General features: G+C 48.2%; 1 protein-coding gene across 2 annotated transcripts in view; it reads right to left on the minus strand.

Annotated features, from left to right (window-relative positions):
• rab31 (RAB31, member RAS oncogene family) overlaps positions 1 to 22862 on the minus strand; it is a 132894-nt gene that overhangs the window by 99967 nt on the left and 10065 nt on the right. For both annotated transcript variants that reach the window (XM_038808675.1, XM_038808676.1), the window contains exons 2-3: positions 18741 to 18820; positions 18574 to 18655 (exon numbers count right to left, since the gene is read on the minus strand). In XM_038808675.1, coding sequence (XP_038664603.1) covers positions 18574 to 18655; positions 18741 to 18820 — 162 coding nt within the window. The remainder of the gene's footprint in view (positions 1 to 18573; positions 18656 to 18740; positions 18821 to 22862) is intronic.

A 22862-nucleotide genomic window follows, 5' to 3' on the forward strand; every position in this document is an offset into this window, starting at 1 on the left:
AGGAGGGATACACAGAATCACATAAAATACAGTGCAGAACAGGCCCTTTGGCCCATCTAGTGTACACTGACATATGAAAAAACCCTGACCTATCTACCTAATCCCATTTCCCAGCACTTGGCCCACAGCCTTGAATGTTCAGACGCGTCAAGTGCCAAGATAGGGTGGGATATGGATCAGCGCAGACTCGATGGGCCGAATGGCCTCCTTACGCACTGTAGCGATTCTATGATTCTGAGCGCTCAACCAGGTACTTTCTTAAAGAAGGCAACCCACCTCTACCACCCTCCCAGGCAGCGCGTTCCAGACCGTCACTACCCTCCCAGGCAGCGCATTCCAGACCGTCACCACCCTCCCAGACAGCGCGTTCCAGCCCGTCACCACCCTCCCAGGCAGAGCGTTCCAGCCCGTCACCACCCTCCCAGGCAGCGCGTTCCAGACCGTCACCACCCTCCCAGGCAGCACATTCCAGCCCGTCACCACTCTCCCAGGCAGCGCGTTCCAGCCCGTCACCACCCTCCCAGGCAGCGCGTTCCAGACCGTCACCACCCTCCCAGGCAGCACGTTCCAGCCCGTCACCACTCTCCCAGGCAGCGCGTTCCAGCCCGTCACCACCCTCCCAGGCAGCGCGTTCCAGACCGTCACCACCCTCCCAGGCAGCGCATTCCAGCCCGTCACCACCCTCCCAGGCAGAGCGTTCCAGCCCATCACCACCCTCCCAGACAGCGCGTTCCAGACCGTCACCACCCTCCCAGGCAGCGCGTTCCAGGCCGTCACCACCCTCCCAGACAGCACGTTCCAAACCATCACCACCCTCCCAGACAGCACGTTCCAGACCGTCACCACCCTCCCAGGCAGCGCGTTCCAGCCCGTCACCACCCTCCCAGGCAGCGCGTTCCAGCCCGTCACCACCCTCCCAGACAGTGCGTTCCAGCCAGTCACCACCCTCCCAGGCAGCGCGTTCCAGCCCGTCACCACCCTCCCAGACAGCGCGTTCCAGCCCGTCACCACCCTCCCAGACAGTGCGATCCAGCCCATCACCACCCTCCCAGGCAGCGCGTTCCAGCCCGTCACCACCCTCCCAGACAGCGCATGCCAGACCGTCACCACCCTCCCAGACAGTGCGTTCCAGACCATCACCACCCTCCCAGACAGCACGTTCCAGACCGTCACCACCCTCCCAGGCAGCGCGTTCCAGCCCGTCACCACCCTCCCAGACAGTGCGATCCAGCCCATCACCACCCTCCCAGGCAGCGCGTTCCAGCCCGTCACCACCCTCCCAGACAGCGCATGCCAGACCGTCACCACCCTCCCAGACAGTGCGATCCAGCCCATCACCACCCTCCCAGGCAGCGCGTTCCAGCCCGTCACCACCCTCCCAGACAGCGCATGCCAGACCGTCACCACCCTCCCAGACAGTGCGATCCAGCCCATCACCACCCTCCCAGGCAGCGCGTTCCAGACCGTCACCACCATCCCAGACAGCGCGTTCCAGACCGTCACCACCCTCCCAGGCAGCGCGTTCCAGCCCGTCACCACCCTCCCAGACAGCGCATGCCAGACCGTCACCACCCTCCCAGGCAGCGCGTTCCAGCCCGTCACCACCCTCCCAGGCAGCGCGTCCCAGCCCGTCACCACCCTCCCAGGCAGCGCGTTCCAGCCCGTCACCACCCCCCCTGGCAGCGCATTCCAGCCCGTCGCCACCCTCCCAGACAGTGCGTTCCAGACCGTCACCACCCTCCCAGACAGCGCGTTCCAGCCCGTCACCACCCTCCCAGACAGTGCGTTCCAGCCCGTCACCACCCTCCCAGACAGTGCGTTCCAGCCCGTCACCACCCTCCCAGACAGCGCGTTCCAGCCCATCACCACCCTCCCAGACAGTGCGTTCCAGCCCGTCACCACCCTCCCAGACAGTGCGTTCCAGCCCGTCACCACCCTCCCAGGCAGTGCGTTCCAGCCCATCACAACCCTCCCAGGCAGCGCGTTCCAGGCCGTCACCACCCTCCCAGGCAGCACGTTCCAGCCCGTCACCACTCTCCCAGGCAGCGCATTCCAGACCGTCACCACCCTCCCAGACAGCGCATTCCAGACCGTCACCACCCTCCCAGACAGTGCGTTCCAGACCGTCACCACCCTCCCAGACAGCGCATTCCAGACCGTCACCACCCTCCCAGACAGCGCATTCCAGACCGTCACCACCCTCCCAGACAGTGCGTTCCAGACCGTCACCACCCTCCCAGACAGTGCGTTCCAGACCGTCACCACCCTCCCAGGCAGCGCGTTCCAGACCGTCACCACCCTCCCAGACAGTGCGTTCCAGACCGTCACCACCCTCCCAGACAGCACGTTCCAGACTGCACCACCCTCCCAGACAGCGCATTCCAGACCATCACCACCCTCCCAGGCAGTGCGTTCCAGCCCATCACCACCCTCCCAGGCAGTGCGTTCCAGCCCATCACCACCCTCCCAGACAGTGCGTTCCAGCCCATCACCACCCTCCCAGACAGTGCATTCCAGCCCATCACCACCCTCCCAGACAGTGCATTCCAGCCCGTCACCACCCTCCCAGACAGTGCGTTCCAGCCCGTCACCACCCTCCCAGGCAGTGCGTTCCAGCCCATCACCACCCTCCCAGACAGTGCGTTCCAGACCGTCACCACCCTCCCAGGCAGCACGTTCCAGCCCGTCACCACCCTCCCAGGCAGCGCGTTCCAGCCCGTCACCACCCTCCCAGGCAGCGCGTTCCAGCCCGTCACCACCCTCCCAGGCAGCGCGTTCCAGCCCGTCACCACCCTCCCAGGCAGCGCGTTCCAGCCCGTCACCACTCTCCCAGGCAGCGCGTTCCAGACCGTCACTACCCTCCCAGACAGTGCGTTCCAGCCCGTCACCACCCCCCCAGGCAGCACATTCCAGACCGTCACCACCCTCCCAGGCAGCTCGTTCCAGCCCGTCACTACCCTCCCAGACAGTGCGTTCCAGCCCGTCACCATCCCCCCAGGCAGCACGATCCAGACCGTCACCACCCTCCCAGACAGTGCGTTCCAGACTGCACCACCCTCCCAGGCAGCGCGTTCCAGCCCGTCACCACCCTCCCAGACAGTGCGTTCCATACTGCACCATCCCCCCAGGCAGCACGATCCAGACCGTCCAGTTTACCTTTCACCACTGTGTTCGCTGACCTGTTGGGTTTCCAGTCCAGAATGGCTCAAATTGAAAATTCTTATCCTCGTGCTCAAACCCTTCATCCGACCGTGTAACCACCTCCAACCCTCTGAAATCTCTACCCTTCTGCACCACAGATTTTCTTTGCCGCTCAATTCCCGCTCATGTCTTCAGTTGGCCAACCCTTCAGCCGTGGAATTTCCTCCCTGAACATAGCCGCCTTGACCAAGCTTTTGGTCACCTGCTCATGGCTTCAAATGTTATTTGAGAGTATTCCAGCGAAGCACCTTGGGATATTTTGCTATACTGATGCTAAATAGGAGTTCTGTTCAGTTTCAATCTTGTCCCTTAGCTGATTCATTCTTCAGATCTGTTTTCGATTCTGCAAAAAAATTCAGGAAGGGGCCATTTTACCAACGCAGCATACAGGAAGTGGGTGCTATAGAATACTGCTGTCCAACAGTTTGCCACTGAGTGCTGTGTCATTGCAGACCACAGAGGGATTAATAGGCATGGTGGGTTAGCACAGAGATAAAGTCCCCTTTCTCCAGGTGGAAGGGTCCAAACATAAAACAAGTCTGAACAGAGTTAACGCAGATTATTAACTGCAACATTTAACAGCCCACACTTTGGCAAAATCTGTCAATCTTCCCTGGTGGGTGCAATTGGAGAGTGTGGCTCAGTTACGCTGCCATGGTAAAATAGATGGAGGTTCATTCTTGACATCGCCCATGTACTACCAGAGGGGTGTTCAAGCTCCATGCCTTTAGGAAACATTTCGAGATTTGCATCCTGCGAAAATAACTTAAATCAATGCTCCTGTGAATTTCAATTTTTCTTTAGTAGTATCAGCCGATTTAGGACTTATAACCAAGGAGGTTACAGCCCTTTCAAAACCTAAAGGCTTCTGAAAAAAGGATCAGCCATAGAATTTACATTGTAGAGCATAGGACATACAGTGGAGAAGGATGCCATTCGGCCCATTGAGTCTGCACCGACCCACTTAAGCCCTCACTTCCACCCTATCCCCATAACTCAAAAACCCCTCCTAACCTTTTTGGACATGAAGAGAAATTTACTGTGGCCAATCCACCTAACCTGCGCGTCTTTGGACCGTGGGAGGAAACCAGAGCACCCGGAGGAAACCCACGCATAACGGGGAGAACGTGCAGACTCCACACAGACAGTGACCCAGCAGGGAATCAAACCTGCAACCCTGGCACTATGAAGCCACAGTGCTAGCCATGCTTGCTACCGTGTTGCCCTGAGAATGAGGCCGTTCGGCCCATCGAGTCTGCACTGGCCCTTAGAAAAAGGACCCCACCCAAGCCCACGCCTCCACCCTATGCCCGTAACCCAGTATAAGCAAGCTGGATGGAATAGCAGTCATGGACGGTACAATCAATGTTTGCAGGCTTGATATGGCACAAAGTTCATCAATCAACTATCTCTATCATTCCTTTTTTGTTTTATAAATTTAGAGTACCCAATTCATTTTTTATTCCAATTAAGGGGCAATTTAGCATGGCCAATCACCTGCCCTGCACATAGAACATAGAACATAGAACAGTACAGCACAGAACAGGCCCTTCGGCCCTCGATGTTGTGCCGAACAATGATCACCCCACTTAAACCCACGTAATCTGTATACCCGTAACCCAACAATCCCCCCATTATCCTTACACTACGGGCAATTTAGCATGGCCAATCCACCTAACCCGCACATCTTTGGACTGTGGGAGGAAACCGGAGCACCCGGAGGAAACCCACGCACACACGGGGAGGACGTGCAGACTCCACACAGACAGTGACCCAGCCGGGAATCGAACCTGGGACCCTGGAGCTGTGAAGCATTGATGCTAACCACCATGCTACCGTGAGGCATCTTTGGGTTATGGGGGCAAAACCCACGCAAACACAGGGAGAATGTGCAAACTTCACACGAACGGTGATCCAAAGCCGGGATCGAACCTGGGACCTCGGCGCCGTGAGGCAGCAGGGCTAACCCACTGCGCCAACCGTGCTGCCCATCTCTATCATTCCTGCCATCAATAACAATAAGTAGATGTAAAATTGGAAGGGCTGTCAGTTCGCTAAGAGCACAGACAATGCCTATTTGTCAAGCGTGAACTGGGTGGGATGTTTGCATGCTACCACTCTGCTCCACCCGCCCCCTCGCCCCCTCGCCCCCACCCCCTCCACCCCCCACCCACTGCTTCCATCTTCCCCTTTGCAATGCTTTACAAAGATAACATTTCTCTAAAGGATTACAGTTTGTAAATTGAGTTACGGAGTAGTTGAAAGTGTGTTTGTAATTGCAGCCCTGTCATGTCACAGTAAGTTCCCCAACCAGAAACAAGTCAATTCGAAAGAAAGCGGCTCAAGGTGCTTTGCATTCTTCTCTTCTGCACCGCCTCTCACCACCACCCCCTCGCCTCATTCCAAAGCCCCGCTGCACCCCCCCCGCTGTAAACCCGCTTCCCCCCCCGCTGTAAACCCGCTTCCCCCCCCCCCCCCCCGCTGTAAACCCGCTCCCCCCCCCCCGCTGTAAACCCGCTCCCCCCCCCCATCCTCAGGATAAATCAAGTTAGAGTGAGATTATAGAACATAGAACATAGAACGATACAGCGCAGTACAGGCCCTTCGGCCCTCAATGTTGCACCGACATGGAAAAAAAACGAAAGGCCATCTAACCTACACTATGCCCTTATCATCCATATGCTTATCCAATAAACTTTTAAATGCCCTCAATGTTGGCGAGTTCACTACTGTTGCAGGTAGGGCATTCCACGGCCTCACCACTCTTTGCGTAAAAAACCCACCTCTGACCTCTGTCCTATATCTATTACCCCTCAGTTTAAGGCTATGTCCCCTCGTGCTAGCCATCTCCATCCGCGGGAGAAGGCTCTCGCTGTCCACCCTATCTAACCCTCTGATCATTTTGTATGCCTCTATTAGGTCACCTCTTAACCTTCTTCTCTCTAACGAAAACAACCTCAAGTCCATCAGCCTTTCCTCATAAGATTTTCCCTCCATACCAGGCAACATCCTGGTAAATCTCCTCTGTACCTGTTCCAAAGCATCCACGTCCTTCCTATAATGAGGCGACCAGAACTGTACGCAATACTCCAAATGCGGCCGTACTAGAGTTTTGTACAACTGCAACATGACCTCATGGCTCCGGAACTCAATCCCTCTACCAATAAAGGCCATGACACCATAGGCCTTCTTCACAACCCTATCAACCTGGGTGGCAACTTTCAGGGATCTATGTACATGGACACCGAGATCCCTCTGCTCATCCACACTACCAAGAATTTTACCATTAGCCAAATATTCCGCATTCCTGTTATTCTTTCCAAAGTGAATCACCTCACACTTCTCCACATTAAACTCCATTTGCCACCTCTCAGCCCAGCTTTGCAGCTTATCTATGTCCCTCTGTAACCTGCAACATCCTTCCGCACTGTCTACAACTCCACCGACTTTAGTGTCGTCTGCAAATTTACTTACCCATCCTTCTGCGCCCTCCTCTAGGTCATTTATAAAAATGACAAACAGCAACGGCCCCAGAACAGATCCTTGTGGTACGCCACTCGTAACTGAACTCCATTCTGAACATTTCCCATCAACCACCACTCTCTGTCTTCTTTCAACTAGCCAATTTCTGATCCACATCTCTAAATCACCCTCAATCCCCAGCCTCCGTATTTTCTGCAATAGCCGACCGTGGGGAACCTTATCAAACGCTTTACTGAAATCCATATACACCACATCAACTGCTTTACCCTCGTCCACCTGTTCAGTCACCTTCTCAAAGAACTCGATAAGGTTTGTGAGGCATGACCTACCCTTCACAAAACCATGCTGACTATCCCTAATCATATTATTCCTATCTAGATGATTATAAATCGTATCTTTTATAATCCTCTCCAAGACTTTACCCACCACAGACGTTAGGCTCACCGGCCTATAGTTACCAGGGTTATCTCTACTCCCCTTCTTGAACAAAGGGACCACATTGCTATCCTCCAGTCCTCTGGCACTATTCCTGTAGCCAATGATGACCTAAAAATCAAAGCCAAAGGCTCAGCAATCTCTTCCCTGGCTTCCCAGAGAATCCTAGGATAAATCCCATCAGGCCCCGGGGACTTATCTATTTTCACCTTGTCCAGAATTGCCAACACTTCTTCCCTACGCACCTCAATGCCATCTATTCTAATAGCCTGGGTCTCAGCATTCTCCTCCACAATATTATCTTTTTCCTGAGTGAATACTGACAAAAAGTATTCATTTAGTATCTTGCTTATCTCCTCAGCCTCCACACACAACTTCCCACCACTGTCCTTGACTGGCCCTACTCTTACCCTAGTCATTCTTTTATTCCTGACATACCTATAGAAAGCTTTTGGGTTTTCCTTGATCCTACCTGCCAAAGACTTCTCGTGTCCCCTCCTTGCTCGTCTTAGCTCTCTCTTTAGATCCTTCCTCGCTTCCCTGTAACTATTAAGCGCCCCAACTGAAACTTCACGCCTCATCTTCACATAGGCCTCCTTTTTCCTCTTAACAAGAGATTCCACTTCTTTGGTAAACCACGGTTCCCTCGCTCTACCCTTTCCTCCCTGTCTGACTGGTACGTACTGATCAAGAACACGCAATAGCTGTTCCTTGAACAAGCTCCACATATCCAGTGTGCCCAACCCTTGCAGCCTACTTCTCCAACCTACACATCCTAATTCATGTCTAATGGCATCATAATTGCCCTTCCCCCAGCTATAACTCTTGCCCTGCGGGGTATACTTATCCCTTTCCATCACTAATGTAAAGGTCACCGAATTGTGGTCACTGTCTCCAAAGTGTTCACCTACCTCCAGATCTAACACCTGGCCTGGTTCATTACCCAAAACCAAATCCAAAGTGGCCTCACCTCTTGTTGGCCTGTCAACATATTGTGTCAGAAAACCCTCCTGCACACATTGTACAAAGAACGACCCATCCAATGTACTCGAACTATATCTTTTCCAGTCAATATTAGGAAAGTTAAAGTCTCCCATAACAACTACCCTGTTACTTTCGCTCTTTTCCAGAATCATCTTCGCCATCCTTTCCTCTACATCTCTAGAACTATTAGGTGGCCTATAGAAAACTCCCAGCAGGGTGACCTCTCCTTTCCTGTTTCTAACCTCAGCCCATACTACCTCGGAAGAAGAGTCCCCATCTTGCATCCTTTCTGCCACCGTAATACTGTCCTTGACTAGCAGCGCCACACCTCCCCCTCTTTTGCCCCCTTCTCTGACTTTACTAAAACACCTAAACCCCGGAACCTGCAACAACCATTCCTGTCCCTCCTCTATCCATGTCTCTGAAATGGCCACAACATCGAAGTCCCAGGTACCAACCCATGCTGCCAATTCCCCTACCTTATTTCGTATACTCCTGGCATTGAAATAGACACACTTCAAACCACTGACCTGAACACTGGCACCCTCCTGCGAAGTCAAATCTGTGCTCCTGACCTCTCTACTCTCAATCTCTCGCACCCCAAAACTACAATCCAGGTTCCCATGCCCCTGCTGAATTAGTTTAAACCCCCCCAAAGAGTACTAACAAATCTCCCCCCCAGGATATTGGTGCCCCTTAGGTTCAGATGTAGACCATCCTGTCTATAGAGGTCCCACCTTCCCCAGAAAGAGCCCCAGTTATCCAGAAATCTGAATCCCTCCCGCCTGCACCATCCCTGTAGCCACGTGTTTAATTGCTCTCTCTCCCTATTCCTTGTCTCACTATCACGTGGCACGGGCAACAACCCAGAGATAACAACTCTGTTTGTTCTCGCTCTGAGCTTCCATCCTAGCTCCCTAAAGGCCTGCCTGACATCCTTGTCCCCTTTCCTACCTATGTCGTTAGTGCCAATGTGGACTACGACTTGGGGCTGCTCCCCCTCCCCCTTAAGGACCCGAAAAACACGATCCGAGACATCACTTACCCTTGCACCTGGGAGGCAACATACCAAACGTGAGTCTCTCTCGCTCCCACAAAATCTCCTATCTGTGCCCCTGACTATTGAGTCCCCAATTACTAATGCTCTGCTCCTCTCCCCCCTTCCCTTCTGAGCAACAGGGACAGGCTCCGTGCTAGAGACCTGCACCCCATGGCTTACCCCTGGTAAGTCGTCCCCCCCACAAGTATCCAAAACGGTATACTTGTTACTCAGGGGAACGACCGCAGGGGGTCCCTGCACTGACTGCTTCTTCCCAGTCCCTCTTACAGTTACCCATCTATCTCCAGTCTTTGGTGTAACTAAAAACTAAAATAACTGAAATTACTTCAGGAAACTTGCGCATCTGCTGACAAGTGGTGTCTGAGCAACAACTGCAGTGGCCGGGTAGCATGGTGGCACACAATGGTTAGCACTGCTGCCTCACGGCTCCGAGCACCCGGGTTCGAACCCGGCCCAGAGTCACTCTCCGGGTAGAGTTTGCCCATTCTCCCCACACAACCCAAAGATGTGCAGGGTCGGTGGATTGGCCACAGTAAACTGGCCCCGAATTGGAAAAAGAGAATTGGGTACTCTAAATTTATTGTTTAAAAAAGAAGAATTTAAAAAAACAATTGCAGAGGCCTAAATGCTGGTCGACACCCCTCCCTATCAATCAGGAAATGGTTCATGGAAATCCTTGAAAAGGGAAGTGAGAAGAATACCAAAATAAATCACCTTTCAAATCCTCTTCACAAAACAAGTGGTGAGTGCACAATTTATTAACTGTAAGTTACAAATGCACTGTACCAATGCACCAAGACAACATAGCTCAAGGTTCAAAACCAATTAGCACTTTCATAAAACGCAAGCATGAAAATTACTTTGCCAAAAAGAACTGTACTTTAAATGGTGTAACCTTCAAAATGTCACATTTTTCTTCCATCATCGTTCATTTGCACTTGAATTTCTCACTCGCTAGTTTGTTCTGTTTGCATTTCTTAGCCTTCATGTTTGAAAAGTTCTGTTCTGAATGTTGCTTCGTCATAAGTCAGAAATCAGAACACTAACACAAGGTAGAGTCCCCATTCAGTTACCGTATTCCTTTTGACATAATTCCCCCAAAATCGACGCAACCCACGCAAAGAGTTGCAAAATTTTCAAGCGTAGATTATAATCAGAGTAAATGAAGCTTCCACCAGTTGTGCCAGTTTATTTAAAAATCGCGAGAGAACCAGGCCCTGCCCAGGGTTCTTTCATCACCACTGGAGATTTCTACTAATTAGGCCAATTTTCCGATCTTTGAGGAGGCTTGGAAAACTAAGCTGCTTCTTTGGGGATGAGGAATAGACATGTTGCAAAATCTCTTGAACAATTTCATCGGAAACTGACTCCTGCACCACAATATAACTAGAAAATGGCTCAATTTATTTTTGCAGGTCTTTTTCAATAATTCAAAATTGGGTTATTCACAGGCGCTGTTTAAAAATGCTTCTTCTTTGTGATAACCCCAATTTTAACTGCATTAAGCAGCCTACACCAAGTTCGATCATAGAATCCCTACAGTGCAGAAGGAGGCCATTCAGCCCATCGAATCTGCACCATCCCTTGGAAAGAGCAACCTACTTAAGCCCACACCCTAGCCCCGTAACACTACCTAACCTTTTTGGACACTAAAGGGGCAATTTAGCATGCCCAATCCACCTAACCTGCACATCTTTGGACTGTAGGAGGAAACCGGAGCACCCGGAAGAAACTCACGCAGACATAGGGAGAACGTGCAGACTCCGCACAGTGACCAAGCCGGGAATTGAACCCAGGTCCCTGGAGCTGTGTCATTCTTAAATATATTGCCAAGTCAGGTAATGGCATATCAAGTTCAGAAGTCTTTTGTAGTCAAGTACAAAATATTTTGTAACAGATTTTTCTAAATGATGGACTGCCAAAAGGTGGCCGAGGGTCACCTGTTACCATCCCAATTGATGTTATAGCTGGATGGGAAGATCCCAGAATGGGACCCGGGTTCAGAAAACTGTGACGCTTCTTTTTTTAAGAAACCGTGAAGGAACAGAGTCACAGGCCACTAATTAGTTTTAACAAGAAAAAAAAGTAAATTATACATGAAAAAATTGGATTATGATACAATACTCCTGTATTGTTCTCTTCTCCCTCCCCCCCCCCCCCCCCCCCCCCCCCCCCCCCACACACACACACACACAAATATACACAGATTTTAAGGTCAACACAGAATGCAAAATATATCTCAAGCGACAACAGTTTCAGTAAAGCAAAGTCCCTATAAACACAAAGAGTTGGCTGTGGTCATACAACACTCCACTCTGAACCCAAGTGATTGTTTGTGGATTTCTCCTTCATATTCCACCAGATGATTATCACATGAAAGTTTCCAAATTTTACTCCCAAAAAAACACACTTTAAAATCTTCTTCACAACACTGCTATCCATCAGCTGTTTGTGTTGCTAAATCCAGTCCAGGTTTTCCAAATAGCTATTTTAAACAAAGCTTCTGCTCCATTTTTAACAACATAACCAATACCCAGGATTTTCAACACCCCCCCCCCCCCCCCCCCCCTCCCTGATCCACTGCAATTTGCATACCTCCACAATCGGTCCACAGCAGATGCTATCTCCCTCGCCCTACACTCATCCCTGGAGCATCTCAACAACAAGGACCCCTGGGTCAGACTCCTGCTCATTGACTACAGCTCCACCTTCAACACCATAATCCCAACCAAGCTCATATCCAAACTCCAAAACCAAGGACTTGACTTCTCTCTCTGCAACTGGATCCTCGACTTCCTGACCCATACACCATAATCAGTAAGGATAAGCAACAACACCCTTTCCACTACATTCCTGAATACCGGGGCCCCACAAATCTGCGTGCTTAGCCCCCTACTATACTCCCCATACACACACGACTGTGCAGCAAAATTTGGCTCCAACTCCATCTACAAGTTTGCTGATGACATGACCGTATTGGGTCAGATCTCAGACAACAATGAGTCAAAGTACAGGAGGGGCTTAGGCAACCTAGTGGAGTGGTATAACAACAACTATCTCTCCCTCAACATCAGCAAAATTAAAGAGCCGGTCATTGACTTCAGGAAGCGAAGTATTGCACACCCCCCTGTCTGCATCAATGGGGCCGAGGTGGAGATGGTTGACAGCTTCAAATTTCTAGGTGTGCACATCGCCAACAACCTGTCCTGGTCCACCCACATCAATGCTCCAATGAAGAAAGCCCAACAGCGCCTATACTTCCTCAAGAAACTAAGGAAATTTGGCATGTCCACATTGACTCTTACCAATTTTTACAGATGCACCAGAATGCATCCTATCTGGCTGCATCACAGCCTGGTATGGCAACTGTTCGGCCCAAGACCGTAAGAAACTACAGAGAGTTGTGAACACAGCCCAGTCCATGATATGAACCCACCTCCCATCCATTGGCTCTGTCTACACCTCCTGCTGCCTTGGGAAAGCGGGCAGCATAATCAAAGACCCCTCCCTCCCCAGTTATTCTCTCTTCCAACCTCTTCCATCAGGCATAGATACAAAAGTCCGAGAACACACACGAACAGATTCAAAAACAGCTTCTTCCACACTGTTACCAGGTTCCTGAATGACCCTCTTATGGACTGAACTGATCACTCCATGCATCTTCTCTACTGAGCAGCACTACACTCCGTAAGCTTCAACGATGTCTACATATTTACTTTGTGTATTTATCATATGTCTTAAGGTTCTCATGTATGGAACGATCTATCTGGACTATGCGCCGAACCATACTGTTGGTAGATGTGACAATAAATCCAAATCCAATTTCTCTGTCTTGACTATTGTACAAACCTTTCCCAATTGCTTTAACTGTCAATTCCCAGACTAAAAAGCATCAAACTTTTGATTTAACTCTGAAGTCTACTTTTCCACTTTAGCTCTGGTTACTGCAGCTGTCTCTTTCGCTCCCAATACTTTGTTTGATTCTCCCTTGAATACACCTCTGAACAATACCTAGGTCTCTGTTCTCTGAACTTCAGTCTTATTAAGACATTCTTTCTGTCCCAATTCCCTAGTTTTCTGAACTGTATTGGGTTCTTTGGGAAGTCTGCCTGTTGGCAGCTCCCTCGTCCTGTCCAGCTTTCCTGGCAGGGTTGACACTTCCTGGTGTCCTTCAACTGCCAACAAATTCAGCTAAAAATTAAATTCAAAAGCCTTTCTACCTGACAAGGACTTCAGTTGCTAAGCAACCACTGCCAGCCTCTATTTACTCTTCGCACCATTACCCTCTCAAAGCACAACAGAAGCACAGTTGGAATTGAAACCGATACCCACACATACAAACACCTTTGTCCAGCATCAATCTAACTGTAGGTTTTATCCTTCCTTCCACAGAAACATTAACTTAAACCCACTTAAACTATACCTTATTTCTAATTTCTTATTTCTAAGGGTGGCACGGTAGCACAGTGGTTAGCATTATTGCTTCCCAGCACCAGGGACCCAGATCAATTCCCAGCTTGGGTCACTGTCTGTGCGGAGTCTGCACATTCTCCCAGATATCCAAGGTAGGTTCTTTACTCAGAGTGTGGTCAGGGTGTGGAATGGACTGCCTGCTGTGATAGTGGAGTCGGACACTTTAGGAACTTTCAAGCGGTTATTGGATAGGCACATGGAGCACACCAGAATGACAGGGAGTGGGATAACTTGATCTTGTTTTCGGGCAATGCTCGGCACAACATCGAGGGCCAAAGGGCCTATTCTGTGCTGTACTGTTCTATGTTCTATGTGTCTGCGTGGGTTTCCTCTGGGTGCTCCGGTTTCCTCCCACAAATCCCGAAAGATGTGCTATTAGGTAATTTGGACATTCTGAATTCTCCCTCTGTGTACTCAAACAGGTGCCAGAGTGTGGCAATTAGGGGCTTTTCACAGTAACTTCATTGCAGTGTCAATCTAAGCCTACTTGTGACAAAAATAAAGATTATTATTAAACGCATCATGGGTAAATTTGACTTAGTCGGAGTTGAAAATGGATGTTAACAAATCAAGAGCCACTCTTCCATCTCTCCCAGCTTTCACTTTCAATAACTTCAGTATAGATTACATAATGGGCTCTAAAGCTAAGCCGAGCAGTATCTCCAGCAGCAGCGCACCCCTCCCCGATGAACTCAATGCATTCTATGCTCGGTTTGAGCAGGTAACCAACAATCCGCTGTAGAGTGCCCCAGCCGTCCAAAACACACCCATACCCACCATCACAGCTTCCGAAGTCAGATCGGCTTTCCTGAAAGTGAACCCTCGGAAGGCGACGGGCCCGGACGGGGTCCCTGGTCGTGCACTCAGAGCCTGCGTGGACCAGCTGGCAGATGTGTTCGCAGACATCTTTAACCTGTCCCTACTCCTCTCCAAGGTCCGTACCTGCTTCAAGAAGACCACCATCATACCGATGTCAAATGAGAACCAGGCAAAGTGCCTCACCGGTGGCCCTGGCATCAATTGTAATGAAGTGCTTCGAGAGGTTGGTAATGGAGCACATCAACTCCATACTCCCAGAATGCCTAGCTCCACTGCAATTCGCATTCCGCTGCAACTGGTCCACAGCAGATGCCATCTCCCTGGCCCTACATTCATCCCTAGAGAATCTCGACAACAAGAACTCCTACATCAGACTCCTATTTATTGACTACAGCTCCGCCTTCAACACGATAATCCCAGCCAAGCTCATATCAACATTCCAAAACCTAGGACTTGGTTCCTCACTCTGCAACTGGATCCTTGACTTTCTGACCAACAGACCACAATCAGTAAGAATAAACAACAACACCTCCTCCACGATAGTACTCAATACCGGAGCCCTGCAAGGCTGCGTACTTAGCCCCCTACTATACTCCCTGTACACACACAACTGCTTGGAAAAATTTGGTTCCAACTCCATCTACAAGTTTGCTGACGCTACGACCACAGGGGGCCAGATCTCGAAAACGATGAGTCAGAATACAGGAGGGAGATAGAGAACCTAGTGGAGTGGTGCAGCGAAACCAGCAAAACTAAAGAACTGGTCATTGACATCAGGAAGCAACGTACTGTACACACCCCTGTTAGCATCAACGGGGCCGAGGTGGAGATATTTAACAGCTTCAAATTCCTGGGGGTGCACATCACCAAATATCTGTCCTGGTCCATCCACGTCAATGCTACCACCAATAAAGCACAACAGCTCCTTATTTCCTCAGGATGCACCATAAAAAGTATCCTGACTGCATCACAGCTTGGTATGGCAACTCCTTGGCCCAAGACCACAAGAAACTTCAGAGAGTCGTGAACACAGCCCTGTCCATCACACGAACCTGCCTCCCATCCATGGACTCCATCTACATCTCCTGCTGCCTTGGGAAAGTGGGCAGCATAATCAAAGACTCCTCCGACATGGCTTACTCACTCTTGCAACTTCTTCCATCGGGCAGGAGATACAAAAGTCTGAGAACACGCATGAACAGACTCAAAAACAGCTTCTTCCCTGCTGTTACCACACTCCTAAGTGACCCTCTTAAATGAATAAAAATAAATAATCTTTATTGTCACAAGTAGATTTACATTAATGCTACAATGAAGTTACTGTCAAAAGCTAAGGACTGACCTGATTAATTGTACACTCCTGTATGCTTCACCTGATGCCTGTATCTATGTATTTACATTGTGTACCTTCTGTTGCCCTATTATGTATTTTCATGTACTAAATGATCTGTTTGAGCTGCTCGGAGAACAATACGTTTCACTGTACATCGGTACACATGACGATAAACAAATCCAAATTGTTACGATCCCAGATCCCAGATCAGACCCCAACAGTGTCCAGGATACTGGACCAAAACCCCAAGATTTTAGTTTATTTTGTAAGACTGTGCGGAAAGAATTATTTGCTCCAGGAGCGATTACAAGAAATAAAAGGGATTTGGTCTTTTAAAACAAAGCCCTATTAACACAATATTAAACTCTTTAACCTCACACCCAAAAATAACCTACAATTACCCCTAAAACAATACTACCAAATACAGTCAATAAAGTACCCTTAATTACTATCTCTATTCCCAATTAAAATATGAGATAGGAAAAACATACAGCTCTCAATCCACCCTACATTCCAGTGGCACAGAGGAATACTTGCTTCCCAGAACAGATTTGGCTCCAGTTAGAACCCCTGGAGACTTTGGATGTCCTCAAAAGGCCGGTTCAACTGGTTTCTTCCTAGTCCTCAGATAAGTCTGCATTGCTTTAAATACTTTTTCTTTCTTCCCACTGTCCTACCGTGAGAGTAAAAGACTTTACTTGTGGTCAGATCAGAACACAACTTAAACCTTTCTCAAAATGTCTGACTACCTTAGCTCCACCCAGCAATGACATCATCTCTCCAAACTGAAAACAAATCAACTCTCCGGACTGAAACCACATTAACTCCACAGGGACTTCCCCCTCGTCAAACAACAGTACATTAGCCCAGGCTTTTACGATGGTCAATTTCACCTCTGGCTAAGCTTTTTGGTCTTGCAAAACAAAATGATTTTAAAAACATGACTACTGCAGCCAAACACACATTAATCCAGGCTTTTAACCCTTAAAATTGCCAAATGTTTATAATCCAATATACATCTAAAATCTTGCATTCGACACAAAATAAACACAATGGGGAGCTACTAAACTGCCAGTTGGTGTTCTATCACCCATTTTACACTACTGCCTTGGGTCAAAATTACTGCCAAGAAGGGCAGCACGGTGGCCTAGTGGTTAGCACAACCGCCTCACGGCGCTGAGGTCCCAGGTTCGATCCCGGCTCTGGGTCACTGTCCGTGTGGAGTTTGCACATTCTCCCCGTGTCTGCGTGGGTTTCGCCCCAACAACCCAAAAATGTGCAGAGTAGGTGGATTGGCCCTTAATTGGAAAAAATAATTGGGTAATCTAAATTTATTAAAAAAAAAAAAAATTACTGCCAAGAGATACAGGTAGTGGCAGAACCTTGTTAAAACCTTGTGAGACAGTTGGGCCATAAGAGACGGAGAGTAGGTCAAACCTCGGGAGAGTCAGAAATCATCTTAGTTAATAAAGTAAGATAGCCTACTGATATCGAACAACATGAATTTTGATACTATTGCTCAAAGGTATTACAGATCGAAATAAGATCATAACAGTTCTTCTTACACAATCAATGGAAATCCAGTGATAAAACTATAAAAAGCAATAAAGGGGTCCTAAGAAGTCCAAAAATGGAAATATGATTATTAAGAGAGAGAGAGAAAAAGAGAGAGAAAGAGAGAAAGAGAGAAAGAAAGAGAGAGAGAGAGAGAGAGAGAGAGAGAGAGAGAGAGAGAGAGAAAGAGAGAAATAGAGAAAGGAGGACATGCACTCATTAAAGACAGGCACAGATATGATGATAAAAGGAGATTAAAGAATTAACAGATTTGTTAAATGAGTTCTTTGCATCTGTTTTCACAGCAAAGAAAAGAAGTGAAAGTTATAGCAAGAGAATCTAAAAAAACAAGCGAGGGAGAAGAATCTAATAACTTTTTAAAATGGTAATGGAGAAAATAATGGAGCTGGGGTTCAAGATAAAACCCATCGCTCCGCCATCTCAAGCCAACTACCAACAAATGCCCGCCTTGGCAAGGATGCCCACATTCCAAGGTCTTTGGCTGCCCAAGTATTGACTGGAAGAGAATATGGCCTCGGAAAAGGTGTGGGAAATTATGTTGTGCTGTTGAAAACATAACGTCAGGTGTAAAACAGAACAAAATATAACGCACCAATGAAAACACAAATAAAATAATGTAGCAACTATAGCTGAAACATGGAGCAGGCTAGGCCATCCAGAGTGCATAGCGCTGGTTTCATATGATCGAGCAGCATAAAGGACAATCTGGGCCTCTCCTGAATTGTGCGAGCAATTAGGTTGCGGCAATAAACTCACACAAAAAAAATATGCATTTTTCTGGTTGCTCAATCTGCACCACCATGAATTGGCAACATGAAAGTCTCAGCTTGACTGTGAGATCCACATGCTCTCTCTGGTGAATATACACCAGGAGCAAAGCCACAATGTATTGTCCCTTTGCAACCCACGTTAAAGACAGACAGAGCCGTTCATTTATAAAGCTTCCCATGCCCCTGGGAGGAAAGAAACAAACCGAAAATATTGTGCAGCAAAATTAACTCTCTGGCTTTAATGCCAAGGGATGTCTAAATGTGAAGATGAAGTCCTAATCTGAAGCATAACTATGTTTCTGCTTCAACCACTTTTCCCTCTGATCCCAAGATCTGACCTACTAATCCACAGTCAGATTTCCCGGGACCACTGTGAAAATATCACAATATATAGATTTATTTTTTCCAACCGCAAACTGAAAACATGCAATGTTACGTACCCGTTCTTGGCCAGCTGTATCCCAAATCAGAAACTTATGGAGCTCGTTTCCACAGCTCACAGTCTTGGTCATGAATGAGGCACTGAAAACCAGATTAGACACGGAGTTAGCTTCACAATAATGCAAGGTTAAATGGCTAGGAACAAAATAAACCTGTGAGTACTCACCCAATAGTGGGCAGAGTATTGAGATCGAAGGTATCTTGAACAAATCGGCATACTATACTTGACTTCCCAACCCCTGTATCCTAAAATCATTAAAACACAGAAACACAGCATTGTAATCATAGAATTATTCAGAAAATCTGATGGATTTATTTTTCAACCGCTCGAGTAAAGTGTACTTATGGTTAAGTCAATCAGAGCAAGCATGGGAATATCCAATCCCAGTCAACGCTAAGTGAACGGGTTTCAGCTGGGTGAAAGTGGTTATGAGATACTGGATCATATTTTAAAAATAGATTTAGAGTATCCAATTAAGGGGCAATTTAGCGTGGCCAATCCACCTACTCGGCACATCTTTGGGTTGTGGGGGTGAGACCCAAGCAGACATGGGGACAATGTGCAAATGCCACACAGCCAGTGACCCAAGGCCGAGATTCAAACCCAGGTCCTCAATGCCGTAGGCAGCAGTGCTAACCACTGTGCCACCATGCTGCCCCTTTATACACTGGATAATTTAGGGCTTTTTGTCGCTTTTGCTCCTCACTCTTTATTCTCCTCCACTCCACTGAGGATGTGTGTGACACACCTGTCGAGGTGAACTAACTGGAGATCTGCAGTTCCATCTGGCTTTGTACTCAAATCCATCTCCACTTGCAAGGTAGAAGAGACTCTGCACAGCACAACGTATTGTTATTGAGGAGTGAACACAATAAATAGCAACAGTCTTAACTACCCAGTCTATGGATTATAGATTATGATTCATTTGAATATTGTTCCATTGAATTATATAGAATTTTATACCCCAGAAGCAGGGCAATCAGCCTATCCAACCAATCGGATGTTTCGGCTGGTATAGCGCCCTCCCACATGGCATCACATTGGTCGATCTGTCTATCCTTCTATTCCTTTTTCCCTCAGGCAATTATCTAGCTCCCCGTTAGAGGCACCTACGTTATTCATGTCAAATACCCCATGTGGTAGCAAGTTCCACCTCCTCCCCCACCCAATATCCTTATTGTATTTATCACCATCTATCTTATATTTATGGCCCCTAGCTTTGGATGTTTCCACAGGGGGGGGGGGGGAGATCATCTCAACTACACGGGTTACATTTTTCTTTACTTTTTAAAGTTTAATAATAATAACAATCTTTATTGTCACAAGTAGGCTTACATTAACACTGCAATGACGTTACTGTGAAAAGCCCCTAGTCGCCACATTCTGGTACCTGTTCAGGTACACTGAGGGAGAATTCAGAATGTCCAATTCACCAACAGCACGTCTTGGGACTTGTGGGAGGAAACCAGGGCGCCCAGAGGAAACCCACGCAGACACAGGGACAATGTGCAGACTCCGCACAGACAGTGACCCAAGTCAGGAATCGAACCTGGGACCCTGGCACTTTGAAGCAACAGTGCTAATCGCTGTGCTACCATGCTGCCCAAGCAGCGAAGATGAACAGTACAGTCCCAGTGAAGTCCAGGGCAGACAAGATTATTTCAGGAGAAAATCAGCTTTGCTAGAAATGTAGTTTATTTAGTTTAGAACTGCTAGTATAATCCCAGAAGGGGTGAACTGTTGTGTGAGTAAATGAAAGATTATCCAATGTTCTAATGGAACTGCCAAAGTGTCAGTCATGAAGGTGGATTGGGTCAAAAAGTGCCTAATCGAAAGAGGAGATGCTGTCTCTCAAGCTTACATTGATCTTCAATGTAATAGTTCAACAGGCCAAGGCCCAAGATGTCTGTATGACAACAAGGTGGAGAATTAAAATTGACAAACCACCGAAAACTTGGGGACATGCTTGCGGACTGTTCTGCAAAGCAGTCACCCGATCGGAGGAGACAACATTGTGAGCAGCAATACCCATAAATTGCTGCTTCACCTGGAAGGAGCGTCTGTGGCTTTAGGCAGTTAGGAGTGAAGATCTAAAAAGAGCAGCCAACACATGTGTGTTTGTATGGAAAGGTGCAGCGGGAAGGGGATGGGATATTGGGAGCTGACTGAGGAGTGGACCAGAGTGTCACAGAGGGAATAGTCCCCTTGGAATGTTGAAAGAGGAGGGAAGAGTGGTGCTTGGAGCTGGCATCATTCTGAAGAGAGCGGAAGGTGATCTTTTGAATGTGGAAGCTGATGGGGTGGAAGGGGAGGATAGGGGTGAGAGATGATAGTGGGAAATGTGCTGAATACTGTTAACCACGGTGGGGAAAGAGTGGGCTGGGGATCGCTCAGTGGAGGAAAAATACATCTCAAATCGCTCATGTGGAAGGTTGCATCATCCGAGCAGGTGCAATGAATTCAAAGGAACTGGGAGAATGGGATGGAGTCTATACAGGGTATAGGGTGGGAGAATGTGTAGCTGAGGTAGCTATGGGAGTCAGAGAGTTTATAATGAATATTAGTTGCCTATCATCAGAAATGGAGACAGAAATCAAGGAAGGAGGTGGACCATGTAAAATTGAGAGAAGGGTGGAAATTGGAAGCAAGATTTTCCAATTCAGGGTGAAGACACAAAATCGATACAATCCTCAATGGACTTAAAAAGGTGGGGTGCCGAGTAAGACATCAAACCAGGTTTCTCCAGCATTTCTCCAGGCTGTCTCCAGGCTTCTCCAGCATTTCTCCAGGCTTTCTCCAAAAAATCCAACAGGAATTGAATTCAATTACCAAGTTTAAAACCTATTCCCAGTCAGAATGTAAACAACATACTGAGGGATAGGATCTATTCACACCTGGAAGAAAATAGACTTATCAGTGATAGGCAGCATGGTTTTGTGCAGGGAAGGTCATGTCTTACAAACCTAATAGAATTCTTTGAGGAAGTGACAAAGTTAATTGATGAGGGAAGGGCTGTAGATGTCATATACATGGACTTTAGTAAGGCGTTTGATAAGGTTTCCCATGGCAGGTTGATGGAAAAAGTGAAGTCGTATGGGGTTCAGGGTGTGCTAGCTAGATGGATAAAGAACTGGCTGGGCAACAGGAGACAGAGAGTAGTGGTGGAAGGGAGTGTCTCAAAATGGAGAAAGGTGACTAGTGGTGTTCCACAGGGATCCGTGCTCGGACCACTGCTGTTTGTGATCTACATAAATGACCTGGAGGAAGGTATAGGTGGTCTGATTAGCAAGTTTGCAGATGATACTAAGATTGGTGGAGTTGCAGATAGTGAGGAGGACTGTCAGAGAATACAACAAAATATAGATAGATTGGAGAGTTGGGCAGAGAAATGGCAGATGGAGTTCAATCCAGGCAAATGCGAGGTGATGCATTTTGGAAGATCAAATTCAAGAGCGGACTATATGGTCAATGGAAGGGTCTTGGGGAAATTTGATGTACAGAGAGATCTGGGAGTTCAGGTCCATTGTACCCTGAAGGTGGCAACGCAGGTCGATAGAGTGGTCAAGAAGGCATACAGCATGCTTGCCTTCATCGGACGGGGTATTGAGTACAAGAGTTGGCAGGTCATGTTACAGTTGTATAGGACTTTGGTTCGGCCACATTTGGAATACTGCGTGCAGTTCTGGTCGCCACATTACCAGAAGGATGTGGATGCTTTGGAGAGGGTGCAGAGGAGGTTCACCAGGATGTTGCCTGGTATGGAGGGTGCTAGCTATGAAGAAAGGTTGAGTAGATTAGGATTGTTTTCATTGGAAAGATGGAGGTTGAGGGGAGACCTGATTGAGGTCTACAAAATTATGAGAGGTATGGACAGGGTGGATAGCAACAAGCTTTTCCCAAGAGTGGGGGTGTCAGTTACAAGGGGTCACGATTTCAAGGTGAGAGAGGGAAAGTTTAAGGGAGATGTGCGTGGAAAGTTTTTTACGCAGAGGGTGGTGGGTGCCTGGAACGCTTTACCAGCGGAGGTGGTAGAGGCGGGCACGATAGCATCATTTAAGAGGCATCTAGACAGGTATATGAACGGGCGGGAACAGAGGGAAGTAGACCTTGGAAAATAGGAGACAGGTCTAGATAAAGGATCTGGATCGGCGCAGGCTGGGAGGGCCGAAGGGCCTGTTCCTGTGCTGTAATTTTCTTTGTTCTTTGACATGCACCACATTCAAGAGTCCTAAAAAAGGAGGTTTTATACATATGGGTGTCACTGACTAAACCAGCATTTATTGCCCT

This window comes from Scyliorhinus canicula, chromosome 10 (assembly GCF_902713615.1).
Source record: "Scyliorhinus canicula chromosome 10, sScyCan1.1, whole genome shotgun sequence".
Lineage (NCBI taxonomy): Eukaryota > Metazoa > Chordata > Chondrichthyes > Carcharhiniformes > Scyliorhinidae > Scyliorhinus > Scyliorhinus canicula.